The following is a 12,624-nucleotide window of genomic DNA, read 5'->3' on the forward strand; positions in this document are numbered from 1 at the left end:
ATGGTCATTGTTAACTCAAGCGTGTCTAGGAAATGTCTGTGTCAGAGCAAAATCCAGCTCCCACTGAAGTCAATGGCAAAACTTTCATTAACTACAATGGAAGCAGGATCAGCATCTTAATCAATTTTGTATGTTCAAGTATGAAGCTAACCCAGCAACCTTTTAAATTACAGGGTTTTTTTCAAAAGAGAAGGACTGTTCCCTCACTCTCTCTCTCTTTATTCCTGTCATACATGACTTTTAAAATGTCTAGCATTATGTTTAAAATGTTTACCATTATGCTGAGTACCAAATTTTGATGAAAACTGGCCCAATTATTTTTATGTAAGAATACGGAGCTATGTGCATTCCCATGCCCATCACATCACAAAATGCCATGTAACAGTAGCAGAAAATAAGACTAAACTATATATAAAATACACAGTCCGCTACATGCAACAAGCAATATTTTTTAGGCTACCATTAAAGTCACTGGGCCAGATCCTCAGCTGATGTAAGTCACTGTAGTTCCACTGACTTCAGTGGAGTTATGCTGATTTCCACTAGTCAAGAATCTTCTTATTTCTTCATATTCACTTGTTTAAATCATTAACATGCAAACATAGCTTTCAGAGCTCAGTCACATGTCCGGCTAGCAATCCCCAAAGGCTTTGGTATTCTCTTGAGCCTGAACCAGAGCCCGCTGAGGTCTTTCCATTGACTTCACTGGGCTTTGGATGAGGGTCTATGACAACATGCACAGTCACTTGTATGTAGTGCTCTCCAACCATTTGGGGGGACATCATTATTGTGGCAGAGGTAACTAAGCATAAATAGAAAACTACATCCAACTCCCACCTTGGTAAAGCCATCACAAACTGTGGGTTTTAGATAGCATCAAAAATCGCTTGAGGGCATCTTTCCTCGACTTAGGAGGTTTAATGTTATAAGTTCAAATATAATGTTATAAAAATCAAAATAAACATTTTTTAATTAACGGGGAGGGGGTTGTTCATTCGTTTCTTCAGGCTGCTGAATCTCTGCATAGTACAGCTTCAAATTCTTTATTTAATATTTCAAGAGCAATCATACCTTCATGTCAATATAACCTCATTTTCCTTACAGGCATACAGATCACTATAAAGGTTTTGATTTAAGTATAAAACCTTTGCTTGTATTTTTCTTTAAAAAAAAAAAAAACTTTCTCCACCCTCTCCTGCAGTGTCATTTATTGACCATTTTCTGTTTAGCTTAGTATTATAAGGGAAGAGACTATACCTCTGCCAACAGTGCAACTTGAATGCCTCCGGATCAAGAAGATGTCACAATGAGGAATGCAGAAAAGAAACAGTCACAATCTTATATGACAGTAGCAGCTGCTCCTGTAGAACATTCAGTCCTCTACACAGTCAGAGGAGCACTTTCACCGTCATGTTATCCCAGGTAAAATCTCCAGCTTGATCAGTTTCAAGCAAGAGAAGAACAGCGATTTTTCAACAGCCACAAACCAATATCCAGTGGAAAATGTTTGGAGAACTCTGTACTACTTTACAATTACAAACGACTTACTTAAGTCTGATGGGGTCCAGTTCCTCCTCTGGTGTAAATGGGTGCAACTGAACTGAAGTCAATGGCGCTGTTCCCATTTACAGCAACTTAGGATCTGGCCCAGGGTGTCAAATCATTTTATGCAGTGTGAAAACAAAACAAAAATTTTATAGCAGCTGGCGAACTTTTGTACTGATTCAAAGATTAATATCCACTGATATTTCTGTATGCCTGATATTTCTATTTCATACCCACATTAGGGCTGCGCTGAGGCAACGCACGCTTTTCGAACGATTAAATGTACCATATGGATTGAATTGCTACTTAATTCCATAACTGACTGAAAACAATCAAGAACCTTTGCATCATGCGAAAGGGTGGACACACATGCCGTGCACTAAAAATGGGGAAAGGTCACAAAGGGACAAGTCAATAACAAAATGGCATTAGGAAGGTAACAATACTTAAAAACAAAAGCAGGACTCCTTTACAAAAGGCAACTGATTTACACTTTCTGAACCAACAGAGCCTAACTAATATCAACACTTTTACTAAACTTGGGGAGAATAATCCCTATTGCTGCCTTTGTTCACAAGAAGCAGTTTTTATTTTCCTTCCTCCTGGACATACAGCTTTGTTCATTTTTATCTGCAGCAAGCAATGACAATGGGTATGTCCCAAAAACAAACAATGAAAAAAGAGTGTGTGTGCTGTAGATGACAGGTTTAGTTAAAGGCAGTCTCTCTGCTCTCAGGATCAAAGTTGATTTCTTCACATTTTAGCAGAACAGCTGATAAAGCTCTGGCCATTAGTAAAATGTCACCCTGAAAATAAATATCAGATTGTGCTACCTTTGGTGGCAGGACACCCAATGAGATTTCAACCTCTCCCTTCCCCACCTGTCTTTAAAATGTAACACCAGGGAAAATGTTTGGTGCTCCCAATGTATAGAGCTAGGAAGAAACTATTTTAAGAATTAATTTGTGTCCCGAGAGATTTAAATTATCCTCTTGTGCTATCCTAACCAATGATTAAAGCTCTGAACTTCCAATCTTTTAAGGAGACAATGAAAATATAGGTTTCAGAGCAGCAGCCGTGTTGGTCTGTATTCGCAAAAAGAAAAGGAGGACTTGTGGCACCTTAGAGACTAACCAATTTATTTGAGCATAAGCTTTTGTGAGCTACAGCTCACTTCATCGGATGCATTCAGTGAAAATATAAGAATTCAAGATTAATCTTTATTTCCCTGTAGACTCTGACAATGTGTAAAGGAAAGCAGGGTTGTGGAGAGGACAGAACTGCTGCTATGTTGCCATATAAAGAATCTCTGAAATCTTTGCTGTCCTTAGCTGTATCTCAGCCTGACTTCCCCTTATGTCACCCCTTCTTATCTTGCATATCACTTAGGGCTAATGATGTAGCTCCTGCTTTTCAGTCAGAGAAAGTTTCCCCCTTGCCTACCAGCACAGAATGAAGATGAGCAGAGATACATATTCAAAAACCTGACAGAGACAATAGAACAGAAAGGAAATTAAGTCTTTCACTCTCTGTTTGTATATAAAGACAAACACACCTGCAATGACAAACACAAAGATAGAGCAAATCAAATTCAGATGTGGTGTAAGCAGCTGGTATTTCCATTTAAGTCAATGGGAGTTGTGCCTACTTTATACTGTAGCTACATCTGGCAAATACATACTGAATATGTAGATACACACATGCCTCTGAAGCAATTGAAATCTACTTTTGCAATTTTGTGCCCAACTACAGAGTAGTTGTAAAAAAGCCTAGGAAGTTCCACATGCAAAACTTGGATTATTCCAAGGGACCCCTATCCCATCCCACGGTACCAAACATCAGTCCCACGCAGCAGATGGAGGAAGTTACAGAGCAGAACACTCTTCACCTATACATTATTGATTACAGGGTACAATCTTTTAAACATAACAAAAAAAGCCCCAAACAAGTGAACCACACACCTGCTCCAAAGCGCTTTCCTCCCTCCGCTGACTAGTGACTCAGGTGGCAATTTTAGTAACAGCCACCAAAGAGAACAACAAAACCAAAAATCATACAGGAAATTGATAGCTATATAATTCAAATCTATATTTGCTTCCAGTTGAGGAAAATAAACAGCATTACCTGTTCTTGTTGTTGGGCTTGTTTTCCTGATGCATTTTGTTCCTTGGCTGTAGTCATGCTCACCTATTTGTCCCCACTGCAGTGGTAAACAGGGTTTTACAGAGTGTGTGTGTGTGTGTGTGTGTGTGTGTGTGTAGGGACACACACAAAAGCTAAAGGGATAAGGATGTGTAACTAGTCCATCACTTAATCACTAGCTAAGAGAGAAAGAGAGAAATTCCCCTCACCCCCACAAAAATATAAAATAAAAATGTAAAGCAATAAATCTCGGTCTCTCTTTCTCTCTCCCTGTTCCTCTAAAATAAAATCAGGAAAAGAAGGATGCTGTGGGGGCTTCTTCAATTAGCAACAGCCTCTGCAATCGTCACAGAAACAATGATAACTGCTTGGCAACCAGCAACTGGCAGCTCAGAGCTAGAAGACAGCGATGTGGTCCTCACTCCCCCACCTCCACACACAGTCAGCGCTGGAGCTGCGCATGCACCGGCTGGTGTTGTAGCAGAATGTGCCTCCCTCTGAGAATGTAGCTCAGCAGCCACTTGCATTCCCAGCGTTTGGGATAAAGGATCTAGGGGTGCAAATGTTGAGGGGATACAGGGCACTCCACATAAACTGCCCTCACCCCCCATCCCACCCCCAGTGTTTTCCTCTGTCCAGAGAGGGCAGATTCTGATGAAAGTGACATACCCCACAAAACCTGCTGTCCCCACCCATATCTCCTTACTTGGAAGTGCCCTCATCCCCCACCTGTTTGCACCCCCTATCTATAAGGGAAATGTATTGCAAGGGTTACAATGCACTCCACAGACATTGAACCCCCACTCCAACGCAGAAGGGACGAATCACAGAGAATACAACAGACCTTTCAGGGGCAAATTCCAACAGATATCATGCATGCATCAGAAATTGCTCTGCACTCAGCTCTTTGCCTCACTGGCTAGAGACCGGCACTTTGAGAAGGGTATAGCATACTTCTCTGCTCCTGCCCCCACACAGGCACCTGCTGTCTGGAGGGGGTTACTTCAAATTTTTTGGTTATTGTTGCTGTCTTACACTAACTTTCAGCTGTCTAGGTCAGCTTACACATAGCACTTGCTCTAGCTGCTTTGCTCCATTCCAGCTTGGCCAGCTCCCTGAGGATTCCTCTGGCATAAAGGGAATCCCTAGGGCTGCATGGAACTAGCCCTCAACAGGGAGCATTAATGGGAGAAAGGGGGCATATGGTTGGTTGCTATATCTAGCAAACCAAAACTCTTGAATGGCCCCTTTGGGGCCACAGGCAGTTGGGAATAATTTAGAGCAGCTCTGAGGATGCTCTAAATTATGCTGGGCACAGAGCCAGTCTCTAATCAGCTCCAATACTGGACAGATATGAAGGTGCAGGTGCCATAAAGCCACCTTTGCCACTATTCCTCTGCCAGCTGAACCACAGCACTGGATTGGATCCTACATTGTAGTTCAGAATGTGATTACACATTGTTCTAGCGTTTTGGAAAGGTTACACACCCCTCCTCAAGGTCCAGCGCTTGGCCCCCTGCTGAATCTGCAGATTGCTGACCAAGGAAGTGGAATATCAGAGTATTTCTAGGGCAGGCAGTTGACCAATGTCCAATTTTTATTTCAGGAATTCATCACTTGGGGTCAAATTCATCGTGGGTGCAACTCCGCTGAAGTTGATGGAGATGAGCCCTCTTAGACCCATAGTGAATTTGATCCTAAATGCACAGATGGGACAAAATCAGGCTAATTTTTCCAAAGAGTCTCTCACTAATTCACCAAAGGCCTTCTAAGCATTTCTGCATTACCACCAGCAAACTGAACTTCAGAGTAACTAGGACATGAAATAGGTGTGAAATACAGGAGAGCTTGTAAGAAACGGAATATTATTGCCTGCCCCCACTCAGCTGAGGCTGTGCAGTGGCTAATTCTTAAAGAAAACTGAAAGTAGCAGCCCTCTGACAAGAGGTTCACATTTAATTCTAACAGAGCTGGGCCAAACTTGGACCCAGGGTGATCAGGAATCTCATGTGGTTCCAGGGACTCTTTGCATTCTGTTCCCTGTATTCACTGCAGATCTCACACTTAGATAATTATCTTCAGTGACAGTGTCCACACCTAGCCAGAATAGGATATCTTGGACTCTGTTCACACACTTCTCAGTAGCCATATGTACACTATGGATCATGCTTAGCATTTCTGATCTCATGCTGTGTGATATTGTAACACAAAATCTTTTCATCACGATTACATCACATGGACCAATATCAGTTCTATGGTCCCAATAGTTAGGTTGTTAGGATTTTGTTTTTCAGTCCCTCCCCCCACCCCGCCCACCTACCCAACTAGAATTATGCTCTAGGTCTTCTAAACGTTTGGTCATTTTGTGTTTCACACCTGACCTTGTCTATTTTTCCTTCAGATATGGGTAGAACTTGAGTCAGATTTACTTCTGACTTTCCCTCTTTATACGAGTACTTAAAATACATTTTGCTTTTATTTTTCTTTTCAATTTGTGCCTAAAAAAACAAGCTTTTGCAAAAATGGTTGTGTTTATTGCATGCATGACGCCACACCCTTTATGCTGGAGTGTGTTGTGATGTGTGTTGTGACACTTATTGAGAACAAACATGGTTTGTACTGTTTGTTTACCCTTTTCTTCTGCCTCCATCCCTTGGCATGCATTTTCAATTTACATATTCTTTCACTGTTAATATTTTAAATTTAAGCACAGTTTTCACCAGCTTTGCAGATATCCACCCTCGCTTGCAATGTTATGTTAATTTCTTCCAATAAGCTTGGCCTCAGAACACAAAGTGTTCATTGTCCTAATTAGTCCATTAGTTAACTATCCAAATTCATATTTAGCTTTGCTATCTAGGTCCATAACTTCATGTTCAGTGCTCTCACCTGGCAGCCAGTTTCTTGTGCTTTTTGCTAGTGACATTTTTACCTAGATCCCAGCACTTCACTGGAATGTACTGTAGATCTCCATTGCCTCTTGAAATGCCACACATAGATGCATGGAGGATTTCATCCTCTCAGATTTCTGTGCAATACCACTTTCTTCTAGGACAACACGGAAGCAACAAAGCAAGCACATCCTCCAGTTCTCTGACAAGATCCCTCCCAGACAGAGGGATTCAGATAGTCAACAAACAGGTCGTTGCAGAAGAAACTGTTATTAGAACAGGCAGTGGCCATGTGCACCAAAAGCCATTGCCATTCAGAAACAGTACTGACTGACGCAGGCAGAATAATCCTCATGTACGAGTGGTGTTCAGGCCTTCTATCTTGACCTCCATGCTAGGTTAGACACTGGACTTCGTTGTTTGGCCTGAGTCACGAGTTACAAAAGGTTAAACAAACTCCTGTAACTTGACAAGAGTCTTATCTCCAGAGTCCAGTGGCTGTTGACGCAAAGGAGTTTACACCAACTGTACAGTTAGTGTAGTGGGGGAAGGAGCCGACAGAAAAAGATGATGATGGGACCCTCGTAATCCTGTCTGACCAAGCTGGAAGTTGGCCTAAGTCAGGGATGACAATTGCCCAACACTGTTAGGAAATTATGAACCAAATGAGAACCAGCATTTTAGCTCCCCCTTGGTGCAGACACGTTTCCTGTCTGACGAAAACTACTTCAGTACCAAAGGAAGATTAGAGGGGTCAATAAGAAGGAGAAAACTGAAGGCTTAAAAAGACTTGTATTGCCAAGAATCCCTATGAATCTCTTAATGGCTGAAGCAGAGTAGCTATTCTGTATGGCCACCCATCATGTCAAGGTGGTGAGTGTGTTCTGGATGGAACAGCAACCCTGTTTACTGTTTCCTGCCTAAATGAATTCCTAAGGGAATCTGTTTACAAAAGGCTATCTCCTGACCCCTCCCTCCATATCTGTGGAATTCCCTACCCACCAGACAGGGTGGAAACAAAGAGTCATTTAGAATAAAAAATAGAAACATTTTGTTGTGAAAATGTCAAAATGAAACTTTTTAAATATTTTTTTTACTGTAACAATTCAATACAGATCCACAAGATCTCTCAGTCAACCCGAATCTACCATTTCAAGATAAATAGTTGCCCTGCTGTACTGCACACTCCAAGGGCCAGCTCCAACGCCACCCCTTACATGCTGGGAACCCACCAGCCCCTCGTGTAAGCAAGAGGGCATGGCCCAAATGAGGCTACTGTAGCCTGCAGTTGATTGGGAGGTGAACAATGCAGCCTGAGCAGCAAGAGAGGTATTTGGCTGGCTTTTCGTTTTTATTATTTTTTGAGCTTTTTCTTCGTCCTGCGGCAATAGCAGCTGCATGGTGGCCCTTCTGCCCTCAGGCCACCCGGGACCCTGGCTGGGCCAAAGCCAGCTGCTCATTTGTCCTCAATACATTGAGAAAGATGAAGTCCATGGCATTGCACACGTGGAACTAAATGCAGTGTAGTGCTGAGCACCTGCAGTCCCACTGAGTCATAGAATCATAGAATCATAGAATATCAGGGTTGGAAGGGACCCCAGAAGGTCATCTAGTCCAACCCCCTGCTCGAAGCAGGACCAATTCCCAGTTAAATCATCCCAGCCAGGGCTTTGTCAAGCCTGACCTTAAAAACCTCTAAGGAAGGAGATTCTACCACCTCCCTAGGTAACGCATTCCAGTGTTTCACCACCCTCTTAGTGAAAAAGTTTTTCCTAATATCCAATCTAAACCTCCCCCATTGCAACTTGAGACCATTACTCCTCGTTCTGTCATCTGCTACCATTGAGAACAGTCTAGAGCCATCCTCTTTGGAACCCCCTTTCAGGTAGTTGAAAGCAGCTATCAAATCCCCCCTCATTCTTCTCTTCTGCAGACTAAACAATCCCAGCTCCCTCAGCCTCTCTTCATAAGTCATGTGCTCTAGACCCCTAATCATTTTTGTTGCCCTTCGCTGGACTCTCTCCAATTTATCCACATCCTTCTTGTAGTGGGGGGCCCAAAACTGGACACAGTACTCCAGATGAGGCCTCACCAGTGTCGAATAGAGGGGAACGATCACGTCCCTCGATCTGCTCGCTATGCCCCTACTTATACATCCCAAAATGCCATTGGCCTTCTTGGCAACAAGGGCACACTGTTGACTCATATCCAGCTTCTCGTCCACTGTCACCCCTAGGTCCTTTTCCGCAGAACTGTCCAAGCCATTAGTCCTGAGGATGCTGTCATTCACATCTTTGGCAGAAGTCCTGAGTGTCACACTTCATGTAGTCCGCTTTTGGGCAAACCAAGCCCTCTGTATTTCCTCTGTGATATTAATCAGTAACAATCACTGTTGTTTTGCCTGGTCTCCTCTCACTTCAGGAGTGGCATGTGACAAAAGGGAGCACTCGCTCTGGCAATCTGTGGCAGTGTATAAGCACATGCACAATCCCCTACTTCCCGTGCTAGCTCACATGCAGATTGTAAAGAAAAGACCCTCCTGGAGAAGGTTTTAGAACATGGTGTTGTGGACCTAAGAAGCGTTAGCAAGGTAAATAAGAGAGAACCAGCAAGAAACAACCCGCGAGAGGTCAAGTCCACAGTGGGGCAGGGAGAGGAGCTTGTCAAATGAGATAGCCAGTGGAATTTCTATTTTGTGCATGTGTTAATGTTATTAATGTGGAAGGAGACTGACTAAACTTGGATCAAAACAGACCCACAGGAGGCAGAGGGGAAAGCGTTCAATATGCAATGCCGCTGCTTTCCGGAGCGGAGACAGGAGAGCAGGACACAAGGTTGGCAGGTCTTGCAGAAGCAGGCTCTGCTCAGTAGCCCAGAGCCCAGTGGCTCTGCTCCGTAGCTGAGCTATCTGCTCAGCCAAAATGTGCTCTGGGCCCCCTAAGCTCAGCAGCGGTGGCCTCCTGGAGAGGGAGCTTCACTCATCCTCCAGGCCTAACAGAGAAGGATTGCAGCCACCTCACTCCTCCCTGATCACAGCTCTCCTGCTTACTCCTAAGTGCCAGGTGGACTTGGCTTCATTGCCAAGAGCAGGAAAACAAGTCAGTTGGATTTGTGCATGGCAGCCCGTTAGCAAGACCACTGTCATGTCAAAATGCGTCCCCCCTCCAACAAAATACGCCTCCACTTCTTCTGGCAGTGTAATGTATGGTTTCCCTACACGAGCTCACAAAGCACATTTGGAGGAGTCTGCACACACTCAGTAGCAAAAAGGGCACATTGTGGCATGACGCTGCACTTTGTAGCTTTCCTTTGGTGCTGGTGGGTGGATGTTAGAAGACTCATCGCTGTACCCAGATATATACAGCACTGGGTCCTTACCTATGAAACTCAAAGGACTACCAGCACACCTTAGAGAATCAGATCCCAGAACTCCAGGATGTGATTATATAATTAGAGCTTGGTACTCCTTCGAGTAAAGAACCTCTTTAAAAGGACTTCTGTCTGTGGGGACCAGAGTAGTTTGGCTGTTTATTCTTTTAGCTTTTAATTTGTTCTCTGGATTTTCTTCTGATGGGGAGAATTTGTTATTTTGTTCAGAAAATGCAATTTGTGCCCTGGCCCTCTCCATGAACGTGCTGACCTCACCGAGTGGGATATTACAGTAATGGCCTCTGTCACACTGGAGAACTTGAAACACTTAACGATGAGCTTAGGGGACACACATTTCTACTCCTATGAAGGGCAGCAGAAGTACTTATAGTCATTATCTCCATCCCACCTTCTACACTACTTGCTGCCTATATATCTCTTACTGACGGTGGAACAGCTAACACACTTATAACCTTGCTCACAAACAGACATCCCTCTTTTAGAAGAATTGATAGTTTTTAAAGGACCTGCTGCATCACAAAAGATATTTCGTTGGAAAGGGGAAAAAGCACCGCTGTTCAATAATGTGAACAAACAAGTTTTATCTTGTAATAGCCTTGCCCTTGGTATCCATCTCCTGGAGTCTCTGTAAGGCCTTGATCCTGCAAAAAGATGCGTCTGAGGATGCCTACACACCATGGACTCCCACCAACTTCAGTGTACGGGCACAGGGCCCACCCACGCAGATTGCTCTTCAAAGATCTAGTGTGTTAGAGACATTAACAGTTCAAAGATGAAGTTACAGATGAAAATACAAAAGGCTTCCATTATCCATGACCTGTCCAGGAACTGCCTTAGGACGAAACCTATTTAATGCAATATTTTCAATAGATTCAGCTAGTTTACTTAACTGATGTCAGTTAATTGTGTATTTAGATAAATATCTGTTGCTACAGAGGCCACACTTACAAGTGTTTCTACTGTTTTTACTAGTTTGAGAAAGCCTTCTATTCCTATATGTCGAATGGACGATATTGAACTGCCCCCATCCACTGCGTGGTGGGTGTAGCCAGAGCAATCCTAGGCCGGTAGAATAGCCCGAAGAGGCTCTTATTGCTGACACAATTTAGAAGTTGCTCTAAGCTGTGCTCCTGGAATTGAGAGAGTGGGTGTGGAAAGGCAATGTAACATCACTATAATAGGTTTACTTGCTGAATAATAAAGCAAGGTTTACTTGCTGCCCACTAGATGTTTCTGGGTGCTGTACAGAATTCCAGACAAGCTGAGGTTCCTGGTAAGCAAAGGAGACAATGCTGGGACTCAAGCTGTGAAGAAGCCTGCTTGTTTGCCTGTAGCCTGTATCATTTTTGTGTAATAAATGTCTCTTGTCTAAAATGGACTGTGACTCCATGTATCATGATAGCCATCTCTGCCCCACACCCATTTGGATAATGTGTGCAGCTTGGCTGGTGTGAGAATCTGGCTTCTTGTAAATAAGATTAATCATATGTGCTAATATGCAGGAGTCACCAATTTAAAGGGATTATGTTTTACAAAAAAGTTTCTCATGATTATTTACTGGGGTTGTTCCTTGAATCACTGAATACTTTTCACTATCTCAGTATAACTCCAAAGGTACACGCATATGATCATCATAGTCACTTGCCATTTTGTTACTGCTGCTTATAATATGGATTTTACTACCCTTTTCCCCTCCTTCTCTGTCCCTGCTGGAGTGACCTTGGCAGCTGTAATGCAACAGATGCCTAGTTCTAGCTGTTTATCTGTAGGGGAGAGAGTTCTGAGGTCCCAGTGTCAGTGCCAGCTGTGAAACAGGGTCCTCATGGCCTGGCTTGCCCTTCTGCTCCCTCCAGTCTTATAAATCAGTCTTCACTGAGGAAAAAAAATCCTCCTTGTTTATTTCTGGATAGGTTCGGAGCTAATTCCTTGTTGGTCGAGTGGAATTTTTGTTTCTAGTTTGGAGGTTTATTTAATAGCAATTTAAAATTTATTATTAAAATGTGAGATCCATAAAATGACCACTCAAGTATTCCAAGTACACACAGCAAGAAATGTAAGCTCTCCATTAATGAAAGGAAGAGAGAGGTAAAAACCCCACTATACTCAAAAACAGAGAATCCACATCTCTTAAGCAGCTGCAAACATATTAGCTTTTATTATTGTCCTCTTTAATGCTTGGAAAGGGGAGAGCTTCATCTTCATTTTATCTATAACAGTACAGATTTATAGGCTGAATAAATTATCTGCATGTAAGATGATGAGTGGTTTTAATGTAAATGTTATGAAAGATCTTATGTAAGCACATACCATTGCCTCAGAGATCCTTGTACATAAAAGACACAGCTGGAGTGAGTAGCTATTTAAGCTTTTGTTTTATGAAGTATGCTCCTCATTGCAATGATTGTTGCCTTTCATTTATTTTTATATTGGCCTTAAAAACAAGAAAGAGGGTAAGAATACTTGACTTCACAATAAGATTACTATGGTTTCAGTGGTGGAACCTATGCAATACAATGATCCATGAAAAGTAATTAAAGGGACACTGCTGGTCTAATATACAACCCCACCCTAAAAGTGACATCTTTAGCTGCAGCTCATACCACCTCGTCCTATGAGGTTGCACAAGTAGCAGATATGGGTTAGGTCAGATTTGATC

At 42.8% G+C, this 12,624-nt stretch overlaps 1 protein-coding gene across 7 annotated transcripts in view; it reads right to left on the reverse strand.

Moving 5' to 3' along the window:
• Positions 1-12,624, reverse strand: part of DPP6 (dipeptidyl peptidase like 6) — a 783,294-nt gene that overhangs the window by 389,883 nt on the left and 380,787 nt on the right. The window contains exon 1 of one of the 7 annotated variants that reach the window (XM_074946292.1): positions 3,670-4,083. The exons of the other annotated variants lie outside the window; for them this stretch is intronic. Coding sequence (XP_074802393.1) covers positions 3,670-3,726 — 57 coding nt within the window. The 5' untranslated portion in view covers positions 3,727-4,083. Of the gene's footprint in view, positions 1-3,669; positions 4,084-12,624 lie in introns of those variants that run through there. 7 annotated transcript variants of the gene reach the window in all.

This window comes from Natator depressus, chromosome 2, assembly GCF_965152275.1.
Source record: "Natator depressus isolate rNatDep1 chromosome 2, rNatDep2.hap1, whole genome shotgun sequence".
NCBI classification, from domain to species: domain Eukaryota; kingdom Metazoa; phylum Chordata; order Testudines; family Cheloniidae; genus Natator; species Natator depressus.